Source organism: Merops nubicus, unplaced genomic scaffold (genome assembly GCF_000691845.1).
Source record: "Merops nubicus isolate BGI_N331 unplaced genomic scaffold, ASM69184v1 scaffold15818, whole genome shotgun sequence".
Lineage (NCBI taxonomy): Eukaryota > Metazoa > Chordata > Aves > Coraciiformes > Meropidae > Merops > Merops nubicus.
Window position 1 is genome coordinate 47,713 of NW_008626484.1, and position 21,776 is coordinate 69,488.

A 21,776-nucleotide genomic window follows, 5' to 3' on the forward strand; every position below is an offset into this window, starting at 1 on the left:
GCAGAGGGGAAAGCTGGGACCCCACATCTTACACCAGGCAGTGGCAGCAGAATGAAGCTGCTGGTGTTGCTGGATTCCCAGTAAAACGAGCCCCTGCGTGGGGAGGGCATGTGGTGGAAGTGTGTGAGGGGAGAGCAGGGGAGCACAGGGCTCATTACAAGTGGTTGAGAAGAGGATGTTAGCATCCACTGTCTTAAGAGTCAAAATTTCCAGAGCTGTAGGAGCGTTCAGCTGGAAAAGTGCCTCGGATGGTTTCAAGGAGTGTGCTGTGGTACTGCAGCATCCTGCAGTGCAAAACCAAAAGGAATGGTTGTGTGGAGTGGTCAGGCCCCAACAGTACCAGTTGCTCGTTATAAGAAGCATCACAGTGGTAGCTGTGATGGAAGGAGATTTTTACCTGTGTAACCTATAGTAAATTCAGGATGAGAAGCACTCACAGCATCTGAGAAGGAGAATGATCCCATTGCACCCTGCAGTCTGAGGCACCATGTCTCAAACTGACAAAAGCAACAGATGACACAACCTCCCCCTGTTGTAGGAGCAATATCAGTCACCCCCTGACCCCGCTGTCACCACAGAGCAGAGACAAACCAGCCCCTCCTGCTCCCAGCAACAGCTACTCCACTCAGATGGAAGGAAAATCAGGATGGCTGCTTAACAATCACCCCCAAATCCCCTCAGTAATCCCCATTCCCCCTCCCCTACGCTCGGTCACTCGTTGAGCCACGACAAGAAACAAAGCAGGGAAGTCTCCTAATATTTTTATTGTTCCTTAGATAACTGTGGATAGTACAAAGTTTTCCTCTTAAAAAAAATTAATTACCTTCACACTTCCATCAACGGGGCTTCCCCTGGGAACCTGCTGCCACAGAATTTCCACGGGAGCTATTTCCCACCACCATAATGCTATGTAGAGAGTATAACAGTAAGAGAATATTCTTGTAATTATCACCATGAAATTCGTTAGCTGTGTATAAGGGTGAACACTGATCCTTTTTTTTTTTTTTCTTTTTTTTCTTTTTAGAAACAAAACCATCATTTATTAATCCAAACTACATCATTGCATTTACAACATTCATTGCATAAACTGGACATACAAAGTTTTGCCACCTCTGGTAAATAACAGACATACATTATACAATATATTTGCTGAATACATAAGTTCAAACAATATGGGTACAACAACTTGTTCATAATACATACTTAAACCATCGTGTTTAATAGTTACTAAGACACAGATCCATGAGCTACTTCGGGTCTCAGCACAGTTAATCTAAGTGACAAGAACACAGTTGAGAGACAGTAGCTGCAATGGAAGGCGAAGAAAACTAACCTGTGATGGGGCTTGTTCAGACAGGGAAACTCCTCATGGGTCAGCTTTGGCTGCTTGGAAATACAAACCACACACCCATCACAGCTGACCGGGAGGTCGGGGGAATGTCCATGCAACCCACACACAGGGGAGAGCGAGTCTCCCAAGGAGAAACTTCCAACAGTCATTGCCTTACTTCTTGAGTATGTACTACAGGTTTGCTATTGGAACAGAAACAAAACAAAACCCCAAACTGAAGTGGTTCTTTAAGTGCAGTTCCAGCTGCAAGTACATGGTTATTCGTGAGTCTATAACACGGGGCCAGACTTCTAGAAATGTAGAGGTAATGATCTGTCAGGTTTATGCTGAATAATCCTCCATGACGTTGGTCTTAATTATTTTGGCAGCTGTTTCTATATTTACTTAAAGTTTCCTTGATATCGGTATTATTATTATTATTATTTTTAAAATTGGTTTCTCCCTTTTTTCCTTTTTATTTAAATTATTTTTTTCCCTCTAAATCAGTTTCTAAAGAAGGATGGACTACAACTCGTCAGACCTGATGACGTGGAAGAGGGTAACGTTGTAAAGTATTTGGTGCCCGTTGTTCCAGGCATAGAGGGCCCGATCCTTGGGGTTGTAGTCCAACATGGAAATATGGGAGTACTTGTTTTGGAAGGGGATGTCAATGTACTCGTAGGTGGAGGCGTTGGTCTGGTAGGCATAGTGCACCTTGGTGCCTCCCGAGTAGCCGTTGGTGACGTAGAGCGTGCCACAGATGATGAACGCCTCCCCGGCGCTGCGTTTCGGGTAGCTGGTGTTCCAGGTTTGGAGGCTCTGCAGGGTGTTGGGGTCCAGCTTGCTGATGACGATGTTGCCTGCGTTCTGGTTGGTGGCATAGACAGCCCACAGCCCGTTCTCATCCACCATGAGGTCGATGTCCGAGTGGCCACCCCAGGCGTAGTGGTACATGTTGTTGTAGCCAGCATAATCCAGGCTGCGAGTCTTGAGGATCTGTTCTGTTTTCAAGTCAAACCTGATGATTATGTGGCTTTGGTATTTATTGAAATAGATAGAGCCGTTGTAGACCACTTGACCGGTGCCCGACCATGGGTGAGGGAGACGGTGGGAGGTAAAATTGTCAGTATTCATGAAATCTGCCATGGATTTATATTCACGCACGAAGCGGTTGTTGTGGTAGCTGTCCATGTACCAGACCTGGGCGAGCAACAGAAACACTTGGGGTTAGAAAACAAGCACAGATCTGGCCGAGCCCTTTGAACATCACCCTAGAAACTGAGCTAGGAGCGAAACCCTGAGCTGGCAAACCGTGTGTCCAACATCTGCCACCTACACCTAGAAATAAACCTGATTTTTGGAACCAAAAAGCAGGCAAGAAATCAACTGAAGAGCAAAACTCTCCCAGGGGTAACCTGGGAGCTTAAGAGGTTCCCTGGGAGTGCTGCATCATTGGCATCTCCCTTCCAGAGGACAATTAACATCTTTCCTCTGGCTAAACCCAGCAAGTGATGTTGATGCTGCTTTTCCTTCCCACTACCCCCACCGTGGCAGGGCTCAGTAGATGACACCAGCTACTGTGCAGAACTCCATGAATCCAGCACGTGGGAGCCACGGGTGCAGTCGCTCATTCTCAAGGAAATTCAGGCAAAATCCATATTGGTTGAAAATCCTACACTTCTGCATCAAAAGCTGAAACCAAGGCTGCTAAAATACAAGAGACTGAGATGTCAAGATCTTGCTCTCGGTGGATGGGGAGATTTTAGATCATCATTTAAATGCCAGTTCATTAGGGACACTGTCTAGACTCCTAAAAAAAAAAGCTGCTGTCATATGAAACCAATTCTGAGGGAAATGACAAAGCTGTGCAGTTAACATCCAGAAGAAATATCCAGCCAGTGAATGACTCTCTATACAGTTGCTGCTTAAGGTGGCTGCTTTCTGTAGAAAGTCTTTAGGAAGGAGGAAAAATAAGTTAAATAGCAAGAGGGAAGCCTTTAAGGATGTAAATTTGGGTAACATTGTAGTGCAAACTTCTTCTGCAGACCCCTCACAAACTCTGATAGTGTTGCCTCTGCAATCTGACTGTCTCCAGGGTCCCTTGGAAGAACAGACAAACATTTACACACTGCCTACATGGAAAGTGCTTTTGGATGCTCTATTTGAAGGGCCAAGTGGAGTCTGCAAAAATTTTGTGAGGAACTTCAGCCCTCCATCCCTACCTCCTTGGAAATACTGCTGAGAGGAGGGAAGGAGACTGTGGCAAATGGTTCTGACCTCCACACCTCCACTGTGGGCTTGGGCATGGCTGCAAAAGCACTGGAGAAGAACCATGCATGTCCCCCAGCCCATGGCAGAGAAGTGCCTGCAGCCTGGGAGAGCTTCTGCCCCCAGACGTGGTGCTGGAGAGCATCCCTCACTTGATGAAATGCCTGAGTTCAGCTTGGGGAATTGCAAAAACAACCCCAGAAAACTGATTATCTCTCCACTGCTCCCGTTTCATTATTTGGTGTTAAAAACCCACACACACCAAGGCACTGTGCTCTGTTTTCAGAGACAAAGAGAAGCCCAGAAGAGCAGAACCTTGTGTCATCACTCTGGGGCTGCAAGGTGGCAGGACCCAAAGGGATCTCATGTTTTGGAGCAGGGGAGATTGATGGATGGCAACGTCTCATCACACCAGCTGGCTCTGAGCAACCTTCTCCTGCCCACACATATCCATCCCAGCACTCAGCACCCCAGGCTGCTCCTGAGAGACTCTCAGTCTTCCCCAGTGGTGTTCAATGATTTCGTGACACCAACAAATGAGCATGTGAACCACCAAACACCTCCTGGGGCTTGGAGACCAAAGCTGGCTGGGATAAACTGCTCATCTCTCCCCATCCCCAGTTTCCTGCTCTGCTGGGCAGCTCACAAAGTGCATTTAATTGTGTGTTTTTAATAAAACTCACAATAGATTTATATATCTACAGACACACTTGTGAAGCTTGAGCTACAGGCCAGAGAAAACTGCTTGTCTACTCTCATGAGAAAAAAAAATACACTGCAGAAAAAGGCATGGGTAAAGAGAATATTAAAAAGTACTGCTTTGAGACAAAAATCCTTGAAGACATGGAAAGATCTTTAACATTTGATCAAACAGGTTCAGCTGCAACAGGCCTGACTCTTGCTTCACAGATGTACAAATCACACTGGTGCCAAGGGATGCAGCAAACACAGCCCAAAGGGGCCAAATCTGTCCCCTCTCTTGAGCAAAACAAGATGTGAGGTGGGTGAAGCCTTCCCATCTCCCTCCATAATTAGGTTCATTATTTGGGCTATAGGTGAAATTTTGTTTAATAACTGTAAAATATGGAGGTGACGTATTGGGGAACCAGTGCCAACCAGTTGGCTGCTAGAGGGAACGAGCCTGACATCTCAAGTCACTGCTGCTTCATTGCTGCACATCCATGAGCAGATGGAGCCACTCCCAGGGGTGGCTTCTCCAGAGCATCCCTCGTCCTCTGTCAGCTACAGAAAGGCCATCACGGGGCAAAGCTCTCAAAATAGCTGCCCCAGTACAGCCCTCGCTGGTGCCTTCACCCTTTGATGAAGGCTGCTGCATGCAGGAGGGAATTACCACGCAGCCAGGCTCTGTGGTTTGTGTTTTGGTTTGCTGCCTGCAAATCCTGAGCAAACACTTGAGATATTTTCCATTCCATCAGTCATGGGAAGCCTGGATTGATTTTCAGCCAGTTATTGGCCTCCTACCTTCTTGGAATCAAAATTGAATGGTCTGAATGGAGGGGAAAAAAAAATAATAAAGACCAAAACAAAGCAAAACAAATATCTCTCTGGCTGCAGTCAGTTAATTCCTCACAACAGTGAAGGTGGAGGATGGAGCCAGATGACACTATTGGAGGCACTGGCAGCAGAAGAGCAGCAGGGGTTGGGACCACGGGTACCCCTGCTTGGCCTTGCCTGGCTGCCAAACCCAGAGGAGAAGCTCACTGTTTGAATTTTCCCTCCCGTGGGAGGCACAGACCTTGTGGTGACACTTCTGAGACCACGCATGCTCATCACTGCAGTGAGTTTCCCCAGCCCTGGGAAGGGACCACTGCAGGGGGATGCTCAGCCCCTTCCTCATCCTCCCTCACTGCAGGATCCTCAGCCCCCTCCCGCCACGGAGGAGGCCAGCAGAGCCCCGGGAGATGAATTAGGACCTTCCACAGGTTCCACAGGGCACACCCTGGGCTTCAGTGCTTGGCTGTAATGAGTTTTCATGACCTCAGCCACAGAGATGAAGCTGTCCTGGTCTTACCTTGTTCTCTCCCTCTGGAGCGAGAGGATCCGTCATCCACGAGCCGAACCTGGACCCCGAGGTTTTAATTGTGATCGGGTCACTTATTCCTGTCAGCTTGCCACAAGCTGAAAAAGAGGGCAAGGCTGGTGAGCACCACGACAGATCACCCCCTGCTGCAGCTCCCTTGGTGGTGGCTCTTGGCCAGCCAGCCCTGAAGCCCCGATGAGGGGCACCAGAGCTGCCCACCACCCACCGCTCTGCTCCCTGCTCTCCCCTGCTGATGGGAAGCTCTGGTTTCATTTCATTAGAGGTAATTAGGCCAAGATCAACTGTCAGATGCTTTTGTTTGTTTCATGCCTCTTAAGAACAATTGTCCTTATCACATTGCCCCCAAAAATCCAGCTTTCCAGAACCAGCCGTGCTGCTAATGTCACAGAATAGAAAATGAGCAGAGTTAGCCAGGGTCGAGCAGCCAGGCAGAGAAATTACCTGAATTGTAACATGTCTGCTATAACAGAGTGGGAGCAGCCAAGATAAAGAGACACATGTCTGTTCTGGCCCTGCTGGAAACGTGCATTTGTCAAGGGTCAAGCAAAAGAGGAAGAAAAAAAGGTGGGAAGTTATATGCAATATAAATTTCTTCCCTGCAAAGACCATTCACCAGCTTCTACCAGCCACCTTCTCTGTTCCCTACCATGTCTGCAAGCTTAGGAGATACTAATGACTTCCTCCTGTCTCCTCCACCAGCCTGGGCTTTGCCTCTGGTCTCCTGCCACACCAGCAGACGTGCCCTGAGGAATGGCAGGTGAAGAGAGAAGATGCTGCAGGAGGGACTGGGGGCTGGCCTTGGAGGGTCTGTGGCTACAGCATCGCTCATGCACCACCCAGACACATTCAGTGCAGAGCTGGTCCTGCAGTAGCCTCCCCTGAGCAAGACAAGCTAAGGTCAGCAGCACCAAGGGGACAGCCAAGGCCTGAAGTTCCAAAGGTGCTTCCTGACTTCTCCTTTTTGAGGTGGAAGCCACTGGCAGGCTGGGGAAGGGGAAGGGGCTGGGATGAGCGGCCACTCTGGGTGCTGGGTTTGCAGGCTGAGCTGCAGCTGCACTGTGGTGTGGATGGTCCTGCTGCTCAGCTGGGGGTACCCAGGGCTGGGGCTGCAGGTCAGAGCCCATGGAGGTGCTGCTGAAGTGCAGGCACAGCTCTGCCAGCTCAGGACAAGGTCCTTTTTCTCAAAATTACCAAGCAGAATCATAGCGTGTTTTGGGTTAGAGGGGATCATTAAAGGCCACCTAGTCCAACTCCCACTGCAATGAGCAGGGACAACTTCAACTACAATCAAGCTGCTCAAAGCTCCCTCCAACCTGACCTTGAATGTTTCCAACACGTACACTTTGCAGTATCTCTTGGCTGCCTCTCTCCTGAGCCTGCTCTCATCTGCCCCTTTATATTCCTGAGCACGGCCACAGGACACATCCACCTACCTCAGCTCTGAGCTGCAGGCAAAGGGGTTATCTTAGCCCAGGGCATAAAACAGATGAAGATGTTCTTGATACGCACCAGTATGACATGGCCAAGGGGACCATCAGTCTGCCCACAGCCTTCAGGCATCAGGCAGATAAAGAGATACCCCACCAAAAAGCAGAGAGCTTTTCTGGCCTCCCTGAGACAGGACGTATGGGAATTTGTCCTCTCATCTGTCTGATGCATTCAAAATATCTCAGCTCAGGAGGAAAGCAAGGTATTGACAAAGGGATGCAACGGGTTAAGATAATAAGTGCTTAATATCTTGCAAATTCCCCTCACAGAGGACCAGCCTTCCTCTAATCACAGATCTGCTCAGCGTTGCCTTCCATTATCGCAGCCCTACATTGTTGTCGCTTTATCTCTTTCCTTCCATTTCTCTGGAGAGAAAGATTGAATAAAAACTCATTGATTTTAAAAAAAACCCCAACCAAATGTAAAGAAGAAAAGCAGCAGCAGGAGCTGATAAGGGTAAACTAGTGTTGTTTGCAAGTGGTGAGGCTACATCTTACACTCGTTTAGCTGGAGGCACAGTCACAACAGCTCTCCAGCAATGCAAGGGGATTGCTCTTACACAGGGCAAGGCATTTTCTGTCTATCACAGGCACTCAAATGCTAGGGGAAGAGTTTAAAAGGGATCCTTTAAGGCCCCTAGTTAGCTAGGTCCTGCAGCTCTCCTGGGCTTCCCACCCAGGGGTGGCCAACTAGAGCTTTGGTGATCCTCATTCACTGTCTGTTCCTGATGAGATCCACACCACGCTCCGAACACCACCAGCTTTCCCTGCCTTCTGTGGGGCTAGCAGTCATTAAAAGCAGGAAGATTACTGGGGGCAGAGGAGATTCTGTCCTCTGCTGGTGCCCTTGGACATGTCATGGCTTGAATCAAAGCAGTGGCTCACCAGACAGGACCCTAGCATCATCTGGCACAAAGCAGCAGCCTGCACAGCCTCAAAGCACCCACCAGCCAGTCCCAGCAGTGCTCTCCTCTGTGGCTGAGGAGCTGAGGGGTGGGCTGGTGGGTTGGGAGCAGAGCTGGGCTGAGAGACAAGACACCCAGCATCCAAATCCTTCCTCTGTCAGACTCTACTGACTCGCACCGGGGAGATTTTCAGCCCTGGCTGTGACTGCTCGAAAGCTGCTGCTTGACTGCCCAGCAGAGCCCTGCCCCGAGCAGCCCAGCACCCATGGGTGCTGAGCCTTTGGCAGCAAACCTGCCCTCCCACCAGGAGAAATGCTACAGGCATTCCAAGGCATGAATATTCAACAGGAAAGCATCACCTGGATGGGGTGCAGGGGAAGCCTGAGCAGCAGCTTTCGGGGCATGCAGAGAGGTTCTGTTTGCACTCCAGTTTCCCCAGCACTATTCAAGCCCCTGGACCTGTGGCTCATAGGGGCTTGGGTGTCCCTTTTCCTGGAAAACACCACAAATCAGCCTCTTCCTGGGGGGCTGACCCAGCCAACTGCCTCCAACCTGTCCTCTTGCAGTTCAGCAGAGCAGCAACACAACACCACCTCCACGGACACAGCCCCTTCCTCTAGCCACAGGAGGAATTTTCCAGCAGAAGACACACTTTTCTCCAGCCAGTTACAACCAGCACTACCATCCTCCCAGGCTACTAACACCCCTGCTCCATATTTCTCCTCAGATGCAGCCCACAAGCGACGTTTAGCAGCTCAGCAGCAATTTATCCACCAACGCAGGCACTGCACCAACACCAGCCCCATCTCCTTCTGGGCTCCACGGTTCTGCTTGGGCTGTTGCTGCTACAGCTGAGCACCTTTGCTGCTGGGACATCCCACAAAGCCAAGGTCTGATCCCTTCCCATCCCAGTCCCAGCCCATTGCAGCAAGAATGGGGCTGTGGTGGTTGAGTTGTGCTCTGCCCTTGCCTCTGTTGCCTGCCTGGGAGCTCCTCCATCCCCAAAACACCTGGGACAGGCTGGCAGGGCTCTGTCCCTGTCACTGCACCAGGAATGTGGGCTAGGATTTTTGCAAGAGTCAAGGGAAGCTCATGCTGTCAGGCAGATGTGTTAAACTCCCCCTTGAATCAAGAAGTGACAACCTCCCCACTCCTCCAAGGCTCCTCTTAGGGACAGCAATGGAAATGTTAAAATCCCTGTATAAATAGTGATCTTTAAGAGTGTAAATAGAAAAACAGATTGAACTTGCCATTATTGATTCCTTTTTCCCTTCACACACACGCCAGGGTCAGGAAGTGTTTCACTATTGATCCATCAATAACGCTTAGGAAACCCAAAATGCAAACCAGGACCTTGGCTAAGGCAAATGCTGCTGCCCTGTGGAGCATCAGTGCTCCCCAGAGGACGGGAAGAGGGGAACAGGGTGGGAATACAGCACATCCCCTCCCCTTCCCCTGTCCCATCCTTACTGCAGCATCTCCCTGAGCCTGTCCTGGGCACTCCCAGCTGTACCCTGAGCCCTGGCATGTGAACACCCCCCAGGCAAGCAGCATCTCTGGCCCGTGCAGGAGCAAACAGAAGCTCAAACATGCTACTTGAAACATCAGCCAGTCCCTCTGAGCAGCTAATTTGCAGCAAACAGCAATTCTCAGCAACCAGGGCCTCATCATGTGGCAGCAAAGCGTCTGGAAGGTTGTTATCCAAATTTAACTCAATTAACTTCCATTTTCACTGGTTTACACTCCGGAGCGATAAACAGCATTGGAAATTCAATCCGTGCTGTTTGCTCTTAAGTGACCAAATAAATCACCCGAGCCAGTGAGCGAGCAGCAAACCCTCCTGGGTGAGCCCTCGGGGGACTTGGCTCCAGCTCCACAAGCACCCAGAGGTGCTGCAGCACCCCAAGGTAGGAAAGCTGCCCCCGACCCCCAGGGCACCGAGAGAGCACAAGGGGCACAGCCAAAAAGTCCAAACAGAGCCTCAGAAAGAGTCCAAGAAAAGGTTTCTAGAGAATGTTGCCTGCAAGAGCTCAGCATCCTGGCTGCCTTGGTCAGTCTTACCTGGCTGCTGCCTCGGGTGGATGTCCCAGCTGGAGGACCTGAGGGTGAAGACTCTCCAGGACAGGGCTCAGAGCCAGAAGGGGCTAACGGTCCAAGAGCAGCCTCTGTTTTGGTTTTGAGCCCTGAATGGTTTGGGAGCTACTGCTCAAATTTTGCCTGGGGTCTGCAGGAGGATTGTCACAGGTCCCCTGGCTCTGGTGGAGTCAGCCTGGGCTGGGCAGCTCCACCAAGGCTGGGTGGAGACAGGCTGTGGGTCCAGGATGGTTTTGTTTAAAGAACTATCCCTGGGAAAGCACTTCTACAGCCCAGACTCAAATCTTTGGCCCTGCTGCTGGTCCCCCTCCTCATCACTCACAGCTTCTCCTCATCTTCAGGAGATGGGCTGAAGGCTACAGATGCAGCAAATGGATCCCTCCTTGGGCACTATCATCTCTCATCACACCCACCTCTGCCTTTGGCAAGGAGAAATTCAGGTGGGTGAGGACAAGTTCAGGACTCCCCATCCACCCCCAACCCTGCTGCCTTCCCCATGAGCATCACAGGGGGAGGAGTGGGACTGCAGAAAGCTATGTCAGGACTCTGCCCCAGCCCAAACCTGGACACATCAGTGCTCATTAACAGATGAGAAACGAGGCTCTTTCCTCTCAGAGTATTTCCTCTCGGAGCTCAAACACCTCCGAGCATCTGGGCTTAGGTAGAAATTCACTTTCCTCTCCCAGACTTCAAGTGAGAGGTGGCTTATAAGGGATGTGGAAGGTATCAGAGGGCAGGATGGAAATGCAGGAGGAAATACAGGGGAGGCAGCTGCTGCAGAAGTGTGGAGGCATCTAGAAACAAGCAAAAGCAATCCCACCAGCAGAGACAAGAGAGAAACAAAGCGTTACCTTGCCAAGGATATAAAGTGCTCAGAAGAGATCTGATCTTCCATGAAGTTACCTGAGAGTGTAATTTCATATGGGCTACCAAAATAGACTGCAGAGCAGTTAATGTGTTTAGATTATCTAAATTGTTTAACAAGAAAGTCAATAACATAAGTAGAAATTAAATCAAGCCAGAGCTAGGCCAAGCAAGGGTGGGGAGATGACTTGGAGCTGCAGAAGGCAGTGCCCTGCTTCCCCCCTTCTCCACCCTCCGTCAGGGTCAGGCGATGGCTTTAGCTACAGCTTACCCACAGGCTTCACTCAATTAACACTCTGGGAATGAGATTAGGGCTGAATCTCTCACGTTTTAGCATCGCTGGTTGGAAGGGACCTCCTGGTCCTCAGGGGATGGGAGAGACAGGGAGGGTTTCTACCCTGCCCAGGGCACAGTCGGGACCAACCCGCGACCCCGCGCCAGCTCCATCATGCTCTTCTCAACGGGGGATTGGCAAGATGCAAAAGGAAAAGGGGGGGAAAAAAAGGGAAACCGAGTCACAGCTTGCACCCCCTCCCCTTCCCACGCTACTGAAAGCTGTGCAGAGCCCTTGGCTGGTGTGCCAGTCAGCGCCAGGACGGGGCATGGGTGCGGAAGCCAAAGGGGGTGCATGTGTTTGCTTTGCATAAGCGCCGTGGGTCCCGCTATGCAAAGGCTGCAGAAAGTCACATGCCTAGCTGGAGGGCCTGATCCTGAAGCACTTACGCCGTGGGCAACACGTGCAAGTGACCCTCAGCAGGACCACTCCCAAGCTCCGTGTCCCCTCGGGCGTAAGCGTTTACGGGATCGGAGCCGGCGGCGGGAGCTGGAGCCCCACGGCCGAGCCCGGCCCCAGGAGATGTCCAGTCTAGCATCTCTGCCTCCAAGGCAGGAGGTGTGGTTTGACATCGACGGTGTTTAGCCGGTGCCACCACGTTGTTCTGAGCCTACCTAATTTTTGCATGCATGCACGAAGCCTTTCTTCAAGATTTGACACTCTGTTCTGAAGCTCTTCGTAGTCATAGGCGCCAATCTCTTCCTGGAGTTCGTTTAGAACTGACGTCAGATTCTGGACCTCCTCTTTAAACTGCAATACCAATTTGGCATCGGCTTTGTACTCTTCCAACACTGGTATCAAAGGCCTAAGTTCCTCCATTTTCGCTTTTATTGCCTGCAAGGTTAAAATAAGCTTGGTTCAGTGCTATGCGTGCAAAAATCTGCAACACTCTGCCTTGACCTGGTTGCTTCCTACGTGAGTGCAATGTTCATAAGCCCACAATTATTAGCATTAAAACTACTTTAATTATTATTTTGGTCCGAATGATGTCTTGGCAAGAACATATTAAACAGGCTGCAGAACACCAAAATATTTGGGAAAGGCCTTTATTTGTCATTTTTAGAATGCAACATCTTAGGGTTACATGCTTCAGATCACATACACAAAGAGTTCTTTTTTTTTTTTTTTTTTCTTTCCAAAAAATAAAATCAAATAATATATATATGCATTGACAAGGGTTTCAAACTATTCATGAAATGCATCTACAATTGCATGCAAAGGAAGATCTCGGTTGTGAGGTTCAAGGTTCCTTAGTGAGAGATATGGTGCTAATTTGGAAAATAATCAGAAAAAAATAAATGCATGGTGCAAAATGCTCTGTGGCCCTCTTTTCATGGTTACATGGGAGTGAACTGCTTCTTCAGTCACTGCAGCATTGAAAAAACTTGCTTTTAAGTTAGCCCTGTAAGCAAGAAAATGAAATACTGTTGAGGATCTAGCTCACTAACCTGCCTTATATAGAAAGCCATTCATAGACAAATACTCTTACGGAACTAAAGAGAGAAAAAAAAACCAACACAAGAGCTCCAAACCACTCACATTTTAATGCTGGCATTAGCAGAAACAAAATGCTGTGGCTGTTATTTAAAATGCTGCTTTGGCAGCAAATTAGACAAAAATTCCTTACTGTTTTTAGGCATGCTATAAAGAACATAAAAATCAAAGTCATTATCAAATTTATTTTGCAGAAACGAAGACTCTTTTTTTTTGTTGTTGTTGTTGTTAAATTAACTGAAGGCCTCGTTTAGAGGCATGGTATGCAGCATTTTGTTGAGGATGCTTTGCTCCAGCAGCTAATGAGTAGACATAAATATGCATGCACCTACCCGTTAATGAAGCATGTGAGTACACACAGTATATCTGGTGCTGCTTAAACCACTGCACAGTGCTGGGGGCTGGGGCATCTGAGCTGGCTGCTGAAGCAGCTCGGGGGTGAATGGGAGCAGGGACTGGTTCTCAGCCTCATTTCTTCCTTCCCATCCCCTCCTATTTAAGTCAAAAAGCTTTCCCTCTTGTGGTTTCCATGGGGGGATGTATTTATTTTCTTAATTACTTGCACTTCCCCAGTGCAAGCTCCCTGGCAGGCAACAGGGAGGGTTAAATTCATCAAAATGAAGGGGGGGGGAAATAAATAAATAAAAAAGAAACACAGAAATTCATGCTTAAATCAAAAAAAGATGGTCCTAACATCCAGACTGCAGAGCTAAATTTAGGGTCCTGCAGTAACTGGAGGTGGGGGAGTGGAGGAGGTGGAGCTGGTGAAAAGTTTTAAGAACCTTCTTCCCAACTTCTTCTGATGTAATCTTGGTATTTCAGTATTTAACATATCAGTTAAAAAAAAAAACTGTTTTGAAATACCATCCAGCCGGGCAGCTGCCTGGAAATAAGGGTGAGAATCAGCTGGGTGGCTGATCAGAAACGTCCCCAAATTTCACTAGAAATCTTCTCAGTTTCTTTTTAGCTCTGTTAATCCGAAGCGTTACTAAAATTTAAGATTCCAAATTTTGCTGACAGCCTCTTTTTGGCCACTTCATTAGTTCTCAACCAAGTTGTTGACAGTTTGACCACCGTTTGCAGTGACAGCTCCATTTAAAGGGCTGAGACTTTGCTTCTCACTTGTACGACACCAGGACAAAACACACACAATCCATCACAAGGTGCTGGCTCTGCTGCCAACTCCATTACCTCAAAATTGGACATTTGCACATCCTTGAGATGTGCAGTTTGCCAGCCCGAGGACAGCTGCAATAATCATATTTTTGGTGCTGTTCCTGGGGGGTTGTTTTGTTTGATTGATTACCTCGTGGCTGTAACCAGCCCAAGGAGGGAAGAGATTTGGTGACAGCCCGTTGTGGCCTGCCATGAGCTGCAGAAATGGAAAAAGAGCCCCAACTCCAGGCTCTCCCTATGAAAATTGGGTCCTGAGCTGCCTGGCCATGGAGGGGACCTCACCTTGCCCTGATCTCAACTGCCCCAGGGTCTCCACGCAGATCCCCCCTCAAGGAACAATCCTACACTGCCCAGTTTGGGGCACTCGGGTGGTTTGTGGGGAAGGGAACATGGAGATTTATGCTTCTACCCTACAGAAAAATGGATTGTGGCTGAGGATGTGATGCCACAACCTGGGTCTGGCCGTGCTGTGGCCAGGAGGGAGCTGCACGGGTGGGCGGCCACCAAGTGCTGTGTACGACAGGACCAACAGCCACGTGAGCTGACAGGATTGGGGCCACCACCCCTGGCCAGAGCTCCCTTAGCAGTTTGGAAAGCAGACATACCTTAAACTGCCTTGCCAGGTGCTGCTTGTGGCTTTCTTCCACTTGCTTAAATTTTGATTCCAGTCCCCTCATCTGGTTTTCCATCTTCTCAACGTACTGTAGGTCTCTTTGAGTCCTCCTGTCCAACACCTCTATCGACTGGGACATGTTTTGCACCTGTCAAACGAGAAGGGACTCATGAAGAAAGTGCTTCCCCAGAGCTGACCTTTTCCTACACGCTCAACAAAGCCAAAGAGTAATCAGCCTATGCATTATTTACTAGTTAATCAACAGCACCTCCCATGTATTATGACCCAGTGCTCTAAAACAGAGCAAATTGCTTTCGTAAACATTTATTCTGCCGCGCTGCAGAGACTAATTTAACAATCACACATGTAAATAAGGGTGGCAGTCGAGGCTGAAACACATCACTCCTGCTGGTCTCTTGGAGAGGCTGGAGCAGCTCCCACCACTGCATGAGGAGAAGCTCTTAGCTGAGCCAGAAGCACATCTGACTAGGAGAAACACTTCTGCTGAGGTGCACATCATCATTTCCTCATGCACGCAAGTGACACTCACTGATTGCCTAAGTGCAAACTTTACTCCCAGCTAGTAAACCCTTCATTATCCAGACAGCCCTGCTCTTTATACAGCACCTGCCACGTCAAATCCAGCTGCAGGTGAGGGCAGCCTGGAGCTGGGAAGCACCGTGGGGGCCGAGGTGGGTGCTGCCTGGCCCCACGGGTGGCTGTGCCACCTCAGCACCTTTTCCATCCCCCCGGCTCCCCGCGCGGCGCCCATCTGGCCCTGCCAAAGACATGATGCAAGGAGGTTGGCTGGGCTCGTGGTGAGAAAAAGAGCTGAGGGTGTGAGGAGGCAGGCAAACGAGAGCTGGGCTGACCTGATTTTGAGGTTGGCTGCCATCTGATTTATGAAGATATTCCCTTCTCTCGTTTTTCAGGCAAGGAGAGGGTAAATGAAGTGCTGACGTAAGCAGGCACCTAAGCACCTATTTAGCATTTAGCAAAGGGTGTAATTTTAGGTCTTTGCATCAGAGATGGCTGTTTGTACGTTAGGGGGCTCAGCCCATGACTGGTGTTCCTGGCACTGCCACGTTACCCGCAGACACACGACTGTTGGCATCGGTAGGGATGACGCCAGAGCTCCAAAATGAGTCAGACACCCGAGCATCCTGCTGCATCAGGGCCCTCACTTGAGCCATCCTGGTTCAAGTCTATCCTGCAAAACCCAAATTTGAGCCAGCACCCTCTCTGTGGATCTGCTCCCAGACACTTCCCAGAGCCCCGGCTGCCACATCCGCTCCCGTCTCCGTCCTCGCCAGAGCCACGTGCAGAGAGGCTGGGGTGAGGAAAGGACAGTGCAAGGGCAGAGTTTCCTCCAGCAAATCCCACCGTGCTGCTGTGACTTACCTCAAGTGACAGAGCAAGGGGAGGGCAGGACACCCTCATGCAGCCAGGTCTCGGAGACTACTTGCTGAAACCAGCATAGGTCAAATGCCAACTTTGGCGTCTGCAGCTCTGGAGCGATCAGAATGGCCATTGCTCATGCATGATGACAAGAAAACTCTTCCAGGGAACTACTAAAAATGTATGCACCACCTGTCTTCCAAAGGCCAACAGTCAGGAAACATTTTGTGCAACCTGTACGACTGCTCCGGGGGTCTGATAGTCCTCCTCAGCTAAGGTGATGCTCAGAGTCTCAATGCATCACACAGAGATGAACCAGCACTCATCCTGACTACCATCAAGGACCTGCTCAGGGAGGTGTGAGGAGCAGGGAAGAGCAGAACAAGACCTTCTTGGTTTGAAGAGGAAAAGAGCAACCCTGAGCTCAGCCCGAGCCCGTGTTCTATCCACGCATCCCCCAGGGCCCGTGAGCTATCAGCAGAAAAGGCTGGGTGCTAATTTACCTGGGTTGGATGTGGAGGAGTTTGAAGACCTCTCTCTACCCTGAGGCAGGAGAAAGGAAGTCAAGCATGACTGGTCTGCAGGTATTTTTATTCTGGTAATCCTGTCCATCCTCCTTGGAGTCGAGCTGTATCTACATAGCAGAATTGTTCCAAGGGGTTGGAACAAGAATGATTTGTAGGGATCATACAAAATTGACCTCATTTATTCCACTCATTCCTAACCCAAATTAGAGGCCAAGTTGCAAGTAATCAGAGAAGAGCACTTCTGTAATGAGATATGCTGCTGTCTGACCCCTGAGCAGGGCTATGGGGGCTCCTTATGCTGCCTCTTGGGTGGTGGGGAGGGAGAGACAGACTCTGCTGGGGAATGAATCGGAGCATCTCGTGCAGGCTTCTGCTCTGAATCACCTCTGGAGGAGTCTGCTGCTCCCCTGGCTTCAGAGGAAATCAGCCTCCTCACATGTCTCTAAACCCAGACGCCTAAAATTACCTGCTGTGCTATTTTGGGGATGTTTTACAAGCCCAGACTCTCTATTTGCAGCCCATATTGTTTTCCACCAGGCAAGATTCTGGCCAGACTTATAAAAAGTCAGTCTCCATCCTTTCTGATCTCTGACAGTAATGGGTGCTTCAGCAGCTCAAGATCTACTTGTTTTCCTTCATTAGCATATTAAGCCCTTGATCCAGCAAAGGACTTTGGCACACGATTGGATTTCAGTGAGACTGTTCCTAGCTTAAACCTCAGCATGCACAGAAGTACTCTAGTGAAATGAGACCCAAGGATATCATCTCTCAACTTCCCTCAGCTTCATCCATTAGCTGCTGTCCTCAAACATCAGCTAAATGCTTTTTGCCTCCCATTTTTGCCTCCATTGGTGGAGCACGCACTCACAACGTGAAACCTCATTTTCCATCAAGCTGCTGTGAGATCATGTTCAGAGAAAGAGCTAATTTTAGCATTTGAAATAGAGAATGGATACAAATGAAACTTCCAGTGCTGTTCTTGTCATCTTGTTTGACACTGAGTTGGTTTAGAATTAAACCAGAGTAGTGGAGAGGCAATATTGGCCTGGTGAGCCTAGTGAGATTCATATGGTCAAAGCCATGGTTTAAACCCTGCTCAGGCTTCCTTGTGGATCAGCCCTTCATGTTGGCTCAAAAAGGGCTCTTCTAAACCCATCTTTGGGGTTTAAATCGGGATGAATCTTTAGCTTTGGGTGGCTGGACAAGCTGGTGGAGCAATATCATGAAGCATCTTGAGGGAGATATTCATGGTCTACAGGAAGAATTAGCAGAAAGGTGGACTCAGCAATGGAGCAGGACATGAAAAGTTCACCTCGTAAGGTCTGTAGAAGGCAAGTGAAGGCTGAGAAGAGATGTCATTGTCCTCCCTCTATACACCTTGGAGTGGATCTCAAAGGAACAAAAAGAACTGTTTAATCTGGAAATCAGTGCTGGCAAAGAATAAGAACTGGCAGAAAACCAAAACTGCTTTAACTATCAGAGGAGGAAGCCCTCCCAGATAACGGCCAAAAGAAATCAAAAAAAACCAGCCCCAAATCCGTTTGAAGATAAAACATAAGCTGTTTATGAGCAGGATTTAGGCGATGTCTTGGTTTGGATGCAGTCCAGGATCTGGACTCAGCACCTGACACACACAGGGCTGGAAGGACTCCGTGTACTCCAGCCAAAGATGAGCTCAGACACCTCGGTGTCAAAGCACGGGCTGAACAGTCTGTGCGGTGGCGAGCAGACCTGGCTCACCCTGCCTCACCTAACGCCTGCTCTGCAAGCTGACGGGGGGCCCAGGATTCACTCCCCAGCAGCAGGAGCTGCAGTTCCTACACATATGCCCCTGTGTTGAGGGTAGACGGGGTCTCGGCAGCTCGGAGCCTCCAAGTCCCTTCAAAGCCTCTGCGTGGAGATTTTCACTGAAGATGCTGTAATTGGTTTGTGCACACGCACAAATGCAGCTGATTCCTTGCCCAGAATAGCAATTCCTTGTTATTTCCATGGGTGACTGTCAGGTCTCCTCCTCCTTTGAAAATCCAAACCCCATTACCTCTCTGATTCATTACGCTTCTTCATCTGCTGGCAGAGAGGACTGGGGAGGTGTGAGCGTTCCCATCACAAAGCTAGAGTGAAAACATCAGCCGAGGGAAGGAGTTTTCAGGTTTGAAATCCTTCCTGGGAAGCTGGAAGCTCCTCTCTGCCGTTGCATCTCCCTGTAGGGATTATCATTTCAGCCTCTGTCGAGATCAGATGTCTGACACTAAGAGCCTATTCTTTATTTTGGGGGTTTTCATATAGGTTAGCGTAGAAGCGAGATGCAGAGAGATTAGCAGGCAGGTAACAGATCCCCAGAACACACACCCTGAAATCCTGCTCCTCCCTCACTTCATCCATTGGCAGCTGGAGAGCTGCATACAGGGAAAAAACCCACGGAGCACTCACGCCCTCCCCAAGGGGATGGATCTTACCCCAGGGCTCCCACGCCCAGCTCGCCTGCCCATTAGCAGAGGGCTTTGGGTCAAATCCTGCTTATTTAATGCACTTCTGGGAACACGATGGTTCTCGGATGCCCTGCTAATATAACGCCTGCTGCCTCTTAGCCAAATGTGCTGTTGGACCTCTCGCCGTTAACGCTTAGAAGGGAAAAAAAAAAAAGGCTTGAGTGGGATTATTTTTAGAAGCCTCTGACATACCAAAGAAGTGTTTTAGGGCTAAATATTTCCTGCCTCGCTTTATTGTCCTTATCACCCAGCAAAATCAGTTGAGTGTAGGTTTAATACTGTTATGACTAACACATAAACTTCCTGAAAGCAGCAGGATGAAAATCATTTTGTCATGCACAACACATGCCAGTACAGCATTAGGGCAGGAGGGACAATTACATCTCCAGCACAGGAGTCCACTTATGTTTTAAAGAGAAAAGCACCATTTTCCATGAAACAGCATTTCTTCAATGAAATCTATTATCTGGAAAATCTCTTGTTATCGGGAACGTTTCCCTAATGAAATTCTTTGATCTCTTTGGACAGCAGACTATTAAAAACTAATCAAGTGGATGTCAACATTAGAAAGAAAGCCACTAACTGTCATTTCTGTGTTATTTGCTGGTGACAGCTTGTACTGTTTTATTCCACCTTTTTAATATCAGCTTTGCAAGGCATGTATGGGCTTCATACATATCTTCTCTCATCTTGTTGAGGCTCATCCTTTGAAACTGCTTGTGTTCACATAATCAAAAATAATGAGTAAATGACTTTTTTGTTTTTTTAGCCATATGGTTCAATACTGTTGCTTTGATGTCAGCAGTTTTAACCTGACCTTAGACCACGGTCTCTTTTCCTCTGTGGTTCAGAAACACTGAAGAGATTTCTGCTCCTGACTGTGGTTGATTATTCCCACTACAGGCGTGGGGACAACTCTGGCACAGGAGGGCTGGCCCAAGGGGTCTGACTCTCCTGGAAGCCAAGGCTCAGCCCAGCTCGCTCTGGTTTTGACCAGCAGTGTCATGCCAAACCAAACCACCTTCCCCAAAAGAGGACAACCGTTACCTTTTCTAATAGTTGTCTCAGCTGCTTTGTCCTGGCATCACGCGAGCACATCGTCTGTTGAGGTGCCACCACTGTGCATATACAACGTCCCTCGCTATCTTGGGCAGAGCTGTAGACCTGCCAGCTTTCCTCTGGGTTGGTAGGCAACACCTAATTAACACAGGGAAAAAAAAAAAGGGATTAAATAACTGGGGGGAGGCCTGGCAGGGGTGTGGGAGGAGATGGGGGCTGAGTGGAGGGAGCAGGGTGGATGTGGCAGATACTGGAGCTGTGCTAGAAGCAGAGGGAGGCTCCTCTGAGGGCCCAGCTGGCAAAATTCACTTGTAATGCAAAAATATGGATTGGGGACAAACGAAAGAAGGGTCTGAGGAGGAGAGCAAGAGTGGAGCAAGAAGAGAACACCAGGGGGAAAGCAAAGCCAGGGAGCAGTGAGGGCTGTAGCGTGCTGTGAAGCACCCAGTGTGCCGGGTGGGGAACCTGCTGCCTGGCTCCCACCACAGAGCACTTGACTTCCCCGTGACACCAGGAGAAGGATGTGCCCAATCCGTGGGCATGGATTCAGTGTCCTGGCTGAGGGCTGAGCAGCGATCAATGAGCCTCTGCAGAGCTCTCCCAGCTCCAGCAGCAGGGAAATCAGCTCTCAGCAAACGGACGCCGGGAGTTACGTCCCCCCCCCCTTCTGTGCCAAACTCTCCTGGGGATGGGGGGGGTTCACCAGACATCCATTCCCCTCCACAGGGTCGGGGGGTCAGGGCAGGGAGCCTGGGAAGCACGCCGGCAGAGAAGGGGCATGGTGCAGAGGGCACAGTCGGTGCCATGGTCTGAGCTGCCAGGACACGGCGCAGGGAAGGAGCCCAGCCACAAACACAGCCCGTCCCCCTGCCCCCCTCCCCGGTGCTCTCCAGATCCCTCTGATCTTAATTTTCCTTTGATCTCCCGGCACTTTGCAAAAATACATTATTTAATGGCAATTCAGCCTCCGATTGCTTTGAAGGCACCACCGTTTTGCCGAGCAGGAGGGAAATTTCTTCTCACTCTTTCAATCCATTACAAATAACCTTGCAAATACCCACGTCGACAGACAGGCACAAGAGACACAGCTAGGCAGACGGGCAAACAATCTGATTCACTAGCTAAAAGAACCCAGGAAAAAAAAAGAAATAAATCAAATGGGACTCATAATCCCTGGTAACAAGGAAAAAAAAAAAATCCCAGCTTCATTCATAATCAGCAGAACCACTACACGGAATAGCCCTGGCAGAGCCGAGCTGTGATGCCTCAGCTCTTTTAGGAGGCACAAGCATGCAGCCTGGAGGCGAGAGGTGATGCTGAGGGAGGGCAGACAGAAGGACTGTTTTTTCCCAGCCGTTTCCAAAGTGAGTGGCAAGACCAGGCACCGCACCAACCCTCCAGCAACACAGGGAACATACGGCACCACCAAAATGCCCCGCAACTTCTCCACCGCATTCCCCAGCCCGTTAACGACGACTGATTAAAGGCAGGGAAGCCCTTAATGAGACCTTAGGGGCTCGCAGCTGCCGTCCCGGGGAGGCACCCGGGCAACGAGGGATTGAGGCAGCCCCGGGGACATCCGAGCGAGGACGGAGCCCCAGGGGGAGGAGGGAGCGGGCGGCCGGGGCTGGGGCAGCGGGGCGCAGGGATGCTCCGGGCGGCAGGGATGCTCCGGG

The 21,776-nt window shown here is 49.6% G+C and overlaps 1 protein-coding gene across 1 annotated transcript; it reads right to left on the bottom strand.

The window, feature by feature from the left end:
- Positions 1-745: 745 nt before the first annotated feature.
- On the bottom strand, positions 746-20,232 carry OLFM1 (olfactomedin 1). Its single transcript, XM_008946024.1, has 5 exons — positions 20,089-20,232; positions 14,620-14,775; positions 11,959-12,178; positions 5,631-5,737; positions 746-2,530 (listed from the first exon to the last, which is right to left on the bottom strand). The coding sequence occupies exons 1-5, from the start codon at positions 20,137-20,139 to the stop codon at positions 1,856-1,858; spliced, it is 1,209 nt and encodes a 402-aa protein (XP_008944272.1). The 5' UTR covers positions 20,140-20,232; the 3' UTR covers positions 746-1,855.
- Positions 20,233-21,776: the final 1,544 nt, after the last annotated feature.

Coding starts and splice junctions, on each gene's coding strand:
- OLFM1 (XM_008946024.1), bottom strand. CDS start 20,139: ATGTGCTCGCGTGATGCCAGGACAAAGCAGCTGAGACAACTATTAGAA. Junction 12,179..14,619: donor ACCTGGCAAGGCAGTTTAAG/GTATGTCTGCTT, acceptor TTAACCTTGCAG/GCAATAAAAGCGAAAATGGA. Junction 2,531..5,630: donor CTCCAGAGGGAGAGAACAAG/GTAAGACCAGGA, acceptor TTGCTCGCCCAG/GTCTGGTACATGGACAGCTA.